Source organism: Mytilus trossulus, chromosome 1 (genome assembly GCF_036588685.1).
Source record: "Mytilus trossulus isolate FHL-02 chromosome 1, PNRI_Mtr1.1.1.hap1, whole genome shotgun sequence".
In the NCBI taxonomy this organism is placed as follows: domain Eukaryota; kingdom Metazoa; phylum Mollusca; class Bivalvia; order Mytilida; family Mytilidae; genus Mytilus; species Mytilus trossulus.
The window spans coordinates 36,858,645-36,872,896 of record NC_086373.1 but is presented as its reverse complement, the minus strand read 5'-3'; the positions used below and the strand labels follow the sequence as shown (position 1 = coordinate 36,872,896).

Here is a 14,252-nt window from a genome sequence, read left to right as displayed (position 1 = left end):
ATAAACTAGAAATAATGGTTGTTCTGTAGGTACTTTTACTAATGACAGCAATACTGATTGTCAATTTTGGGAATCAATATTACGAATAATTCGTACAATATAGAATTATAGTTTTCCAACCTCTTGCTCAATATTGGAATGGAAGTGACGACGCCCCTAAACGCACAACTGACGTTCACTTAAGGTGGTACCCAACACTTGAACTAAAATTAATTTGGCTCCTTTAATTTTCTTAAAATTTTAACAAAGTATTTACTTTGACCCTTTGACAAAAATATAAAAGTATCAAAAAATTTGAACCAACCGTTTAATCAGAAAAATTACACTGGTTATATAGCAGTTTGACAAAAACTTATTTTTATCACTGAGAAGCTTAATATTCCATTAACAACGCAATGTCATTAAAACGTTCTGGTGATTTTACAGAGTTATCTCCCTGTAGTGTTAGGTACCACCTTAAACCAGAGTTTTTGACAGAAATGCATCGAACTTGAAAATTGTCTATTGCCTTGGTCGTCTATCTGTCTGTCCTTCTATTTGTTTGTCCTGTTCAACCAATATTTCCATCTCTTTTTGCTCATATACTACTGTCTTTTGTTCATTAATAAATAGTTTTCTAAGTTGCAGTCATATCACTTCCCTTCATTTTAATATTACATATTTTCCATTCTCAAGAAGAGATTCAATCTGAAATTTTGTCTCGTTTAGGGTGTGACAAATTTTGTGTTGTATAAGTTTGGACATCTTGCACAGAGAGAATGGCAGACAATGTATGACCTAGCTAAAATGTTTTTACATTGTTTGAACCACTGGAAGTTAGAAACACCTACAAGTCGACAACAGCATGCTGGATCTGAAGATATGGCTACTTACAAAGTTAATTATACCAGGTATGGTAACATATTTCTAACAGGTTCTGCTTTATTTATTTAATAGTAAAAGATGATATGATGTTAATAACTGTCTTGAGATGTATTATAGAATTTATTATTTATTAAAATTTCAGATCAAGTGCCTGAAATTTAATGGTGTAGAAATTGTTAGAAGGCTCAGTTTGTCACTTTTAAATGTTATAACATTAACACTGTCGCTTATGTTTCTGTCAGTAAAACTTGCAAACAGCCAAAAAAATTTCAATTATTAAATGGGTATACAAATAAGAATCTGTTTTATTTGTATCTCCACAACTATCAAACTTAGAGGTTTTGTTCTTGTTTAATACCTGACAAATGTAAAAAGGGCCAAATGTAGACAGATCAGAATATGTTTCTATGCATGGTAATAATGGAACAAGACACTAAGTAATTGGCCGTTTCAGAATCTAAAGCATCATGGGTAATTTCATTGTTCGTACCCCAAAGTGAAAATAACATTACGTCATTGGTTGAATTTCCATTGTTTATAACGTTTTAAACCAATCAAAAAGCTTTGGTGTACGCTTTTGAAAATATTACCCAGGATGCATTAGATTCTGAAACGGCGAATTGATTATGTAGGACAATCTTGTAGTACTATATAGATATAGGAAGATGTGGTGTGAGTGCCAATGAGACAACTCTCCATCCAAATAACAATTTAAAAATTAAACCATTATAGGTTAAAGTACGGCCTTCAACACGGAGCCTTGGCTCACACCGAACAACAAGCTATAAAGGGCCCCAAAATTACTAGTGTAAAACCATTCAAACGGGAAAACCAACGGTCTAATCTATATAAACAAAACGAGAAACGAGAAACACGTATATATTACATAAACAAACGACAACTACTGTACATCAGATTATGCTTATATATTCTGAATATGATGATGACTATAAACAGCTATAGAAACTCTATGAATTTGAGATCATATACCAATAATGAATATCGTGTCTTTCATATAAAGGCTTTGAATAGGTACATGTACTGTTATTTTTCCCAGGTGTTAAAGTTATTGATTTCTAAATGTCAAGTAACAACAGAGAATAGAACTACATAAAAATAGCTATTTATGTTCTAATATATTTATCTGTTAAGGTGCTAATTTCTAATGCTCATATTTACACATGATTTGGATCTGCAAAATAAATCAGTTGTAGAAAAAAAGAATAGCTCAACTACATTTGAACATTTGAATTGCAGTGAATTCTATTCATAGCTGTTTATTTAAAGAGGATTATTTAAAACCGAAAGGTATAAAGGATACAATAAGACAGTGACTCAACATAATCCATGGAAATGTCTTGGTAGTATACATATTGATGTATTTTCAATAAAGTTTATGACAAGAATATTGATAATAGGACTATGTTGTGTTTCTACATGGTTTTGTGTTACTGCCATGTACCAACTTTCTTCAGGAATTCTGATACTGTGAATTCATTTATTTTCACTGATTGAGGAAACTTTGCATTTTTGTGGATATTTGGTTTCGTGGTTTTGCCAACCTGTCCACACAAAGTCTATGTTAAATATGTAATTTGTTGCACATTTGAATTTGTGTTTCACTTGTACCCACGAAAACCATGAAAATTGGTATTCAATGAATGATTATGAATCCACAGTAATAGAACTATGTATTATTTTTTAGATGGTTGTGTTACTGCCATGTACCAGCTTTCTGTGACAGTCTGCCTAGATATGAAACAACATTGATATTTGGTAGGACATTGCTGAGATCTGTGTTTCAAACTATGAGAAGACAACTCCTGGACAAGTTTAGAGCTGAGAAAGAGAAAATGCCACCAGAAAAGAGAACACTTGTTTTAACACACTTTCCAAGGTTTTTACTTTTAAATTCTAATGTACAGTTGTCTATCCATTTATTTGTCTATGTTGATAAATCTTGATTTGTCAAATTTTATTTTCATTAGAAAAAGAATGATATTTTATTGCTTCAGTTAAACTTATTGAATTTCAGCTATTTTATTAATTTTATATATAGAATATTCATTTATTTTGTAGATTCCTTTCCATGTTAGAAGAAGAAGTTTATGGTGCTAACTCACCAATATGGGATGTTGAATTTTCACAAAATGCTGCAAACATGGCTACTTCTCCCCCTACCACACGTAAGAAATTATCACATGATAGTAAGAAATTATCACATGATAAGTAAGAAATTATCACATGATAAGTAAGAAATTATCACATGATAATTTAGAGTTGCTACACTAATATTGAGAAATATTGTTCTGTGCTGTATGCTGTAAATTCAGAAATTATTGCGTGCATTTATTAATGCGATTTTGTCATTTTAGACTTTAATGCGATTTTAATTTTTACGATTTTGAGAAAAATCCTGTTAAATTCATATAAAATATTTCAAAATGCGAGTTTAAATTATTGCATTTACAACTCAGTCACATTTTTCGCAATAATAAAAACCTTGCATTAATTTCTGAATTGACAGTATCATATTACTTCATCTTGGGAGTTCAATATGGTATACCACAAGGGACAATGTTCCTGGAGATAAGTGAAATAACCCTTTTATAATCTAGTACTAAATATTTCTGCTATTGCACAATTCAAGCAGCTCTAGAGCCTTTAGAAGTAAGGTCTAAAAGAATTCAAGGTCAGTTTAAGATGCAATGTTATTTGTACTCATCAGAAATTGTCAATTTTTAGGCATATTTATAAAAGAAAACCAGTAAAAATATTGGCAAATATTACATTTTCATTTTACAAAGAAATATTTGATACTTTATTTTAACATTGTATTTACAATGTAAGTTAACATTAGTCTTGTATGATTTTTAACTTTAGTTTCTTGATTATAATTTTGAGTTTAGTATGACGTCCATTATCACTGTACTAGTATGCATATTTTTTAGGGGCCAGCTGAAGGACACCTACGGGTGTGGGAATTCTCACTACATTAAAGACCCATTGGTGGCCTTCTGCTGTTGTCTGCTCTATGGTCAGGTGGTTGTCGCTTTGACACATTCACCATTTCCTTTCTCAATTTTATTAAAGCCTCCAAATCAAAGTTGGAAAATCTTTTTTAATGCATAAATCATTCGAGTTATGTATATGATTTAAGCATTCTCAAGAATTATTTAAAGTTGAATCTAACATTGATTTGTAAGAATAATTGTAACAAAACACGTTACCCATGAAAACCTTTTTTTAAATTGTGAAATATTGAAACATTAAATCCAATTATTATAAATGTAAAATGATGTTGATTTTTTAAACATTATATGGCTAGACAATTCAGGCCAAAATAAATAATAGGTTTGTTTGCCCAAACGCTACCCACCCAAAAAAAAGCTGCCTACTCAAATTCTTTTATTGTCCTGATTTGAAGAAGTTTTTTTTTAATCAAATAGGCATGAAGACTAATAAACATCTGATACTTCAATTTATTTTTTTGAAAAAAAAAATGAAAATGCCTACCTACCTACCCACTGTCTCGACCTTTGGGTAGGGTTTGGGCAAACCAAACTTTTTCTAAGTGTGGCCTCAAGGAGGAGAATATATTCTGACACTGCATTTTTTCTTTTTGATTCCATAATTTTCTATCATTTACAGATAGTTATTCAGCTATTTTTAAAGTTTCTTTTGACATCCTCCCTTTCTGATTAATCGTTCATTTTATGTTTACAGCCACCACACCTACACAAGCCACAGGAATGAGTGGACTAAGTCGTTTCACAACATCTGGTACCCTACCAACCCAGTCAGCTTCCATAGGAGAAACATTTACTGCCATCACTTCTCCTAGCTCTACACCAGGGAGAAGATCCTCTAGATCTGACACGGGTGGTAATGCATATTTTTTATTATTCATTTAGGGTATGCAGAATTATAAAATTTAAGAAAGAAGCTTGTCAAAGATATCCTTTTCCTGTCCTTTATGAAGAAATATTTTGTAGTTTATCATAGATGATTCATAAAGAAATTGAAACTCATCAAGCATGAAGAAAAATGAATCACATGGAAAAAGATATTGATTGAATTGAGTTAAACACCCTATTACTTTGAATACCAATTTTTGTGGATCAAAACAATTTGTAGAAATTTGATTTTTTTCCCCTGCAAATATAGGCATAAAGAAAATGTTAACTTTGTTGAACATTTAAATTCATGGTTTATCTTTACCCAAAGAATCCACTAAAAGGAGAATCTCAGAAATAATTATGAATCCACAGTATGTAAGCTACTATTTTCTTCCATGTGAGAAGTACTTATTTCTTGGTAGAGAAAGAAAACTTGAGACATTATGCTGTATGATATTTTAATATAATTAGAAAGCAAATATGTTTTACTTTCAGGCAGTGAATTAAAAAGAAAATTGGAAGAATCTTTTACGATAGAGGATGTCAAGAGAAGGAGGATAGATGGGGATGTATTACCTGAAGTAGTGGCTGAGATTGTGGCTACTATTACAGAACCTGAAAAAATGTTAGGACCAGATGTAAGCTTTTGATTATGACATTAAAAGATCATTTGATAATTATTTTTTGACCTGGTATTGTCATATTTTACATGTTATCAAATTGACTTACATCCAATTCTTTTTCAGAAGGATTAAATCACAAGCACACTGTATTTGAAGAAATGTTTTATATTGCGATAAAATGCACAAAATCAGAATAATAAACAAATTGATAGTGCTTAATTTAAGGATGTATAAAACAGTTTGGAATTAGATGAATCCTTGATTTATAATGTCTCTTGTGAATAAGTTAAGAAAATCTGTCTTCAAAATCATAGTTACAAAAAAAATCAATACTATAGACTAGGTGAAATTTTATGAGTTAGATATTGTGTATAACCCAATGTAACTTCTGTAAATTCAGAAATTAATATGAGGTTTTTATTATTGCGAAAAATGCAACTGAGTTGTAAAGGCATTTAAGTCTTAAATGACAAAATTGCAATAATATATGCACGCAATAATTTCCAGAGTTTGCGAAAAGTGTCAGTCCTCAGGATTTCACCACCAAAATTTTGCGTAGGACTGATACAATTTTAGTATTTTTCAATAGATTTAATAGTGAGGACCAGCAGATTTTCTTCAAGGACTACCAGGGGGAAAAAGATTTCGCGAACTCTGAATTTCTGAATTTACAGTATCAATTTATATACTAAACATGGCTGCTCACATACAATTAATGGTGTGTTTAAGGTTTTAATGTTCAGCACAAGGTCAATTTCATAGAGTTATCATACATAGAATTGGTCCCAAAACCCCAAGTAGTTTCTGAATTGTAATCTTTTTTAAACTGAATGATATTATTAAAATGTGTGGCATTATATTTCATTAAAATCATAAAATAAATACAAAAATATGTTTTACGTTTAGTCCTCCATGTTTCCTGCCCATGCTGCCAGAGACGAGGCTGCTAGACAAGAGGAATCGAAAGGTGTTATAGAATTCCATGTGGTAGGAAACAGTTTGAGTCACAAACCAACACGACAGACATTGATATGGTTGATTGGGTTACAGAATGTCTTCTCACATCAATTACCCAGAATGCCCAAAGAATATATTACAAGACTGGTGTTTGATCCGTAAGTTTTACTGTATTATATTTTTATCAAGGAAAAATTATGTCAGTCTGTCCATTTATAAAAAGAATGGTCACAGACAATTAATTTTATTTTTTATTTTTTTGGCATTAATAGGTGACTTTAAATTATAGACATGAGTTGTGAATTATTTGAAAATATGGAGAGCTTACAACAGCATTATAAAAATATTGTTCAAGCACTCTTGAATATACATCACTGTCATAGAAACTTTGAATTGCACTTTATTTTAAGACCTTAAATTTCAAAGAGTATGATGATATATAATCTTATTTTAGAATTCTTATAAAAAACGTCTATAAGAAATGGAAAAGAAACCGAAAGCATTGAAAATTACTTATGAAGGAATTTTGATTTAATAGTTTGAACACACTTCTAATTATTTAATAATTGTCTTTTCAGGAAACATAAATGTTTGGCTTTAATCAAGGATATGAAGGTTATTGGAGGGATTTGTTTCAGGATGTTTCCATCTCAAGGTTTTACAGAGATTGTGTTTTGTGCAGTAACATCAAATGAACAAGTGAAGGTATCATAAAATGATGAAATTAGTTACTGTGGATTCATTTATTTTCGTGGATATAATTTTTATTTTATTTCGTGGTTTTGCCAAGGTTTGCATACAATCCTACAGAATATTTGTCATGCGTTGTACATTAAATTTCGTGGTTCACCTGAACCCACGAAATCCACAAAAAATTGGTATCCAACGAATAATAATGAATCCACAGTAGTATGAGATTATTAGTTTTACATAGTAATGGGTGTGTTTTACCCAAGATAATCCTTTATTTGTAGACTTTAATATGATGAGATATGAAAGATAGAAGTAGCAGATAACATGTCAATAAATTTTGTTGCTTGAATTGGATTGTTATTCTATTGCTTGAATTGGATCTAATGAGCTACACCTTGCATGAATTAAGAAAAACTATGATTTCATAAATTAATTAAGTCAGAAGATTGAGAGATTACTCACTGAACAGCTTCCTATCGCAGTGTTCAGGTCAAGAAAAAAGAAACAGAGAAAAAGAAAGAAATTTAATTGATCAGAAGAATTTTCAAAATCTACTGAAAAGTTTGACTTTCTCATTATTGTCTTTTGTATATTTTGACTTTCTCATTATTTTCTTGTGTATATTTTGAATATCTCATTATTGTCTAATAAAAGTAAGTAAGTAAGTAAGTAAATTTTATTTAGAGTCAGCATATATATACATAATAACAAGAAAACATGAGCTCTGGTGAGCTCTATAACGGACTAAGTTAATATGATGAAATATGTGTATATTGGTATAAATGATTTTATGATATATAAGCCAAAGTTAAAACCAATGTTTGACTAATAATTTTGTGACTTTACTCAATCCTATTTCAATAGTACTGCTCAAACTTAGTCAGTGTTTGGTTAAAACAATATAGTCTTTTAAAGTTATATTATTTTCAAGTTGAAAGTTTTGAGATGTTTTTGTAGATTTTAATGTAAAGTTTATTTATTTTAGGGATATGGCACACATATGATGAATCATTTAAAAGACTACCACCTTAAACACAGTATTATACATTTCCTCACGTTTGCTGATGAGTACGCTATAGGATACTTCAAGAAACAGGTAAGTTGGTTACAATTTTTTATGCAATCACCGTAGTGGAGGTGGCATATAGTGTACCCTTGTTGGTTTGTGCGTTCGTACGTACATCCTGAAATTGGTTTCCCTCCTCTAACTTTAGTTTGCCATAACCAAATGCTATAAATTAAACTTATACACAATGCTTTTTAACACAAAACACAGATCAAGTTTGAATTTGGGTGAGATCGCTTTTACTTTTCTAGAGTTATATCCCTTAACAAAGGAAAAATTGCCAAATTTTTTGTTTCTGTACTCTTACTTAAGTTTGCCTTGACCAAATGTATTGAGACTGAAACACAATACATAATGCCACAAAACTTCTACATATGTATATTCAAATATATTATAAATAAATTATAATAAAAGTATAATTTATTATTTCAGGGATTTTCAAAAGAGATTAAGCTACCAAAATCTGCATATTTAGGTTACATAAAGGATTATGAAGGAGCCACCTTAATGGGATGTGAACTAAATCCCAAAATATGTTATACAAACTTTTCTAGTGTTATCAGAAAACAGAAAGAGGTATCCATAAATTTTTTGTTTACATTTTCTTCAACTTTTTAGATTTATATGTTTAATTATAGAAGAACTTGATTTATTATCCAAATATTGTCTTTAATTTTTCTCTAAAATAGGGGGCCAATTCGATAGCTTATCATACCTTCTCCTTTGTGAATGTAAATACAAGATGACAAATATTATTCTGTGCCTAAAATTAAGTTTCAAGTTTTTAACAACTTTTATTGTTAAAATTCTTAGAATTAACATGTATTTAAAGATATTTCAAAACTAAACTTTTCCTGTTACTATTAAATCAGAATTATTCTATTAAGTTATTAAAAACATGAGAGCATGTGTTGGTACTAGCTATTTATGCAATGTTAACAGATTGTGAAAAAGATAATAGAAAGAAAACAGAAACAGATGGAGAAAGTGTACCCTGGTCTGAAGTGTTTTAAAGAAGGTGTAAGACAGATCCCTATAGAAAGTATACCTGGTCTACAGGAAATGGGATGGAAAGCTACACCCGAAGAAAAGTATATTTTGTTCTAGCAAAGTGTTGACCTTGCTAATTTTCACTAAAACTTTGAAAATGACTGATTTGATAATTATAGATTATCTTTGATCATCTCAATGAGATTGATTTTCTCGCTTGAGCCAGTACGGTGAAAGCGAAAAATGCAATTGAGTTAAGATGACAAATAACAGGCTATTATTTGAACTTGGAATTATTTTCAATTATGGAATTTGCATAATCTCTTGTGTTTAATTTTTTTAATAAATTCCATGTTTATTTGGTATCATAATCTTTTGAGCGGTTAATAACACTTTCCATACAATGTATTTTGGTTAGATAGTGTCGTGCGCCGCACAGTGCATTCTATTGAAAATATACTATTTTCTCTGTAATGGAAAGTGTTGTGCGCAGCACAGAACATTTCAGTACAGAATAAACATGGAATTTATTAAAAATTTCAATAACAATAAATCAAGCAAATTCCATAATTAAAAATAATTCAAGTTTAAATAATAGCCTGTTAAATGATAATCTATTTATCGCTTTTAAACCTATGAGAATGTTGGCAATTTCATGGCAATTTCATTAGCAACATCATGTGCCTCCTTTGTTTCCAGCGATAATCATCCATCTCAAGTGGGTAGCAAGATATGAAAAATTATCACAAAAAAAAAAATCAAAGGAAAAATGCACAAAATAGCGATAATGATGCATATCAAACAGTATTATATATTTAAGATTGAGAATGGAAATAGGGAATGTGTCAAAAAGACAACCACCTGACCTAAGAGCAGAAAATCAGCTGAAGCCACCGATTACAGAGTTAACATCATAACAAATAATTAATGCTGTAATAATTATTCATGTAAAAAAACAATAAAACAAGGGTGTAAATTATGCGTTACGGTATAACACAGCCATTTATTTTTATTATCAAAGTATAAAATTTGCTCATATAAGTAATCAACAGCAATAGCAGATAACGTCAGATGTATCAGTAGACCTTTAAAGTTAGATGTAATTAGCAAATAAGTAATTTTATGGAACTATTTTATTTTAGCCCAGAGCCACCAATGGACCCTGACCAGCTGTTAACAGTGTTGAAAACAATGTTAAATCAAGTCAGAGTAAGTTAACTGCATTTAATGTTAATATGTATTATGTAATTTGTATAATGTTTTATGTAAATACAGTGTGTTAATTAAGGATGTACTTTGGTGAGGTTAGGTAAAAATTTATAAATTAAGAAGTTAAAATTGATACTATAAGCAGGTAGAGCATCAATTAACGATAAAAATAAGCTAAAAATATTGATAGGTCATGGAACTCCTTTTCGAGATATTTGAGATTTAAAATATGGCGGGAAAAAGATGACTCAGACTTTTACCTTATATTTGCATTGGTATTTTAAGGTCTCTAAACAAAAGAAAGAAAATTAAGAATCTTTTTTAAAATTTTGGTAAATGACCTTTCATGAGCTATTTTAAAAAAGTCTGATATGAAAAAATAAATGGGTGTTATGGGGCAAAATATTTTACATTGTATTGTATGGAAATAAAACAAGAAGTCCGAACATTTGACACAAATTCCAAAACCTCACCTAAGTCTAAGTACATCCTTGACACACTGGGGGGCCAGAAAAAAAATGTCAGATTAGGCAGGGTGTTGGAATACCCAGGTTTTTTGTGCATTGATAAGCATATTTGCTTTTTTTCAAGTATTTATGTTATTAGTTATGTTATGTTTACTAAGTAAGAGTACTGGTACAATACTAAAATGATCTTCAACTGGTGAAGTTTTAATTGGAAGCACCTCCTCTTTAATGCCAGTTTTTAATTACCATAAGACCTAACATTTGACATGTATACTTTAGCTGACACTTTATTACACAACTCAATACTGCTTTGAGTAGCATTTTGATTTCAAGAATAAAGTCTGCAAGCTTATCTTCCAATAACATTTAAAATTAAAATAACAGAAAACTCTCAATTTGCTTGTCTTAATCATGTCAAACATTGAAAAGATATTATAAAATGAAATAAAAGTCTGAAGCTAATAGTAGTAGGTCTATTTCTAACGGTAAATAAGGGCAACTTGTCCTTGACCACAAGGGTAGCCATGACAACATATATATAATGCTTGCATTACTTTGGGTTCTCAGTATGTTTATCATTCAAGTACATCATGGACATTTAGGAGATAAATGTATTGTATTTTATGCTCCGACAGCATCAATTGGTGATTGTGGCAAATTAAGTTTACTGGCGACGGGTAAGTGGAGCCAGTAAACGGGTATTTGCGATCATCAAACCACCAATTGATGTGCCATAGATGAAATACGATATTGTAATCTCTATTCTTATGAAACTGACAGATAACTTCGTCAAAACATACATTTAAAATCTGGCATACGTCGTCTGCACTTGCACATACTTTTCAGAGCATCAATTGTGAATTGATGCTTTGAAAATTGGTGATGTTATCCAATCAAAATGAACATTACAATCATTATTGCATTAGAATTGTAGTTGTTTATTTGTGATATTTTGTACATTGTATCTGCAAACTTGATATATATTAAGAACAGTATTTGAACAATCAAATTATGATAACTTGGGCGACTTACTTTATTTTACCCAAAGTCATAACTTTTTGATAAGACCCAAGTGGCTGCGTTTTACATAGTTACATAATATTGTGTTTGTAATCTAATACAATATTAAAATATTTTGTAGGCTCATTCCAGTGCCTGGCCATTCTTAAAACCTGTGGAGAAGAATGAAGCCCCAGACTATTATGAACACATAAAATTCCCCATGGGTAAGTTACACTATAAAGTAGATATTGCCAAACTATTTCATTGCATTTAGCTATCCAGGTTTATTGTTTTATTAGATAGTATAATATTCATTCTATTTCTACTCCTGTTACTAATCCCTTGATCTTTGTCTGGCCTGCACAAATTTCAAGAATGTGAGGCATAGGGATGCTAATTTGGGTGCTATAGCCTTTGGTTTATAGTTTAGATTACAGAAGGTAGAAGAACTGGATATGCTATGTCTGATAATATACAGATCCTATATGGTCTGAAGTTTTTGTCTGAATTATGTCATTGACCCCATTTCAATGGTCTAAGTGATTGATTAAAAAATGTTTTTTATTATGTGATTTTTAGTTTTTAATGCATTTTGTATACAGTATCATTTCAGGGTTCACCTGACATCCAACACATTGCATGGTTCAGTGATACATGTATTCCTTGAAACTCTTTAACTATATTCAATGTATAGAATTTTGGAAGATGTACATGTGATCTGTCAACATAAAATTCTATTAGTATCTGTAAATGATGTTAGACATTTCTATAAGTGCTGTCCTACTCCATATAAATATAAGTGCCACTTTAGGTGATAATAAATTGCCATCTTATGGGAACAAATTTGTGTTTGAATGCAGAGCTTAGAAATAATGTGAAGTTAGAAAGGTGGAAAAGTTTAAAGTTGTTTATATATATTGTTTTAACTGAATAAAAGAATTATTTTTATTTAGTATGATGTTATTTGAAGGCTTACACACTGTTAAACTAATAGATATAAGAAAATGTGGAATGAGTGCCAATGAAACACCTCTCCATTTAAGTCACAATTTGTAAAAGTAAACAATTACCCGGTATAAGTCAAATACAGCCTTCAACATGGAGCCTTGGCTCCCACTGAATAGCAAGCTACAAAGGGCCCAAAAATTACTAGTGTAAAATAATTCAAACAGGAAAACCACTGGTTTAGTCTATATAAAAATCTAGAAATGAGAAACACTTATGAACCACATAAACAAACAACAAACACTGAACAGGTTCCTGAATTACGACAGGTGCATACAAATGCAGCCAGTATAAACATTTTAATATGCACCAACTTTCACTCTATTCTGAAATAATAGTGTGAATTAACATAGAAAGACGCACTATAAAATATTAGTTGAAATGGCCTAACTCAATCAAAAGACATATTAACAAAAACAAGTAAAAAAAACATACACTGAACGAATAAATTTAATGACTTAATGTATATAATAATACTTGTTTATTGTACTCAATTTTGTTTTCTACACCGTTAATCTATACCAAAAAAGTATTGAAACATTCTTTATTTATTTTTAGATTTGAAAACCATGGGAGATAGAATAAAGAATCGGTACTATTGTCATAAGAAATTATTCATGGCAGATATAAACAGAATTTTTACTAACTGTCGATCTTACAATAAACCGGATACAGAGTATTATAAGTGTGCAAATGTAACAGAAAAGTTCTTCCAAACAAAATGGAAAGATGCTGGACTAGGAGAGAAAACATGAAAGAATTTTAGAAATTTAGTGGATGGAAAAACACAAGATTTTTATAAAATCAAGTTATTTCTGATGTGAACATGGTCATCTGATTTGAGTACAAGGAAATAAATTGTAGAAAACTAATTGAATGATATTTCTATGTTCCTGTTAGTATATACCAGTCTCAAACAATGATACAAAAGGACAATGATCATGACTATTTTACCTGAATGTTTCTGTTAGTATATATCAGTCTCAAACAATGCTACAGAATGACTATTTTACTGGATCTGCAATAAAGGATGTTTATGTTATTGATGATAATGTAAAACGATGTTATGTTACTGTATAAACTTGTCTAATAAAGAAAAAAAGCATATGTGGTGTTATATTTCTCCTAGTTAAAAGCTGTTCTGAATCAGTTGGTTCCATTTGTAGAAAGCTTTTTGCCATGTGCAACATAACCTGACTTTCCAGTAGCTGTAAAAACTCTGCCTTTCATTTGTGTTTACAAACTAGACAAACCTACCTTTTGATTCATTGTTTGTTATGGTCCTGAAAATGTCAGAAATATTTGTCAAAGGATATGATGCAATCAACACTTAATATAGAGTTATTTTTGTTTATTTTTATACCCCACCTACGAAGGTAGAGGGGCATTATGTTTTCTGGTCTGTGGGTCCATCTGTTCGTTCGTCTGTCATACCGTACCGTTCGTCAGTTAGTCCATCCGTCTGTCCGTCCCTCTG

The 14,252-nt window shown here is 30.6% G+C and overlaps 1 protein-coding gene across 1 annotated transcript in view; it reads left to right on the top strand.

The window, feature by feature from the left end:
• Positions 1–13,882, top strand: part of LOC134723299 (histone acetyltransferase KAT2A-like) — a 29,306-nt gene extending 15,424 nt beyond the window's left edge. Inside the window, exons 5-17 of the mRNA XM_063586921.1 lie at positions 709–890; positions 2,570–2,761; positions 2,944–3,050; positions 4,591–4,749; positions 5,259–5,401; positions 6,293–6,501; positions 6,922–7,048; positions 8,022–8,132; positions 8,535–8,678; positions 9,045–9,193; positions 10,235–10,301; positions 11,910–11,994; positions 13,334–13,882. Of these exons, the coding sequence (XP_063442991.1) occupies positions 709–890; positions 2,570–2,761; positions 2,944–3,050; positions 4,591–4,749; positions 5,259–5,401; positions 6,293–6,501; positions 6,922–7,048; positions 8,022–8,132; positions 8,535–8,678; positions 9,045–9,193; positions 10,235–10,301; positions 11,910–11,994; positions 13,334–13,530 (1,872 nt within the window). The 3' untranslated portion in view covers positions 13,531–13,882. The remainder of the gene's footprint in view (positions 1–708; positions 891–2,569; positions 2,762–2,943; positions 3,051–4,590; positions 4,750–5,258; positions 5,402–6,292; positions 6,502–6,921; positions 7,049–8,021; positions 8,133–8,534; positions 8,679–9,044; positions 9,194–10,234; positions 10,302–11,909; positions 11,995–13,333) is intronic.
• The last annotated feature ends 370 nt before the right edge of the window (positions 13,883–14,252 follow it).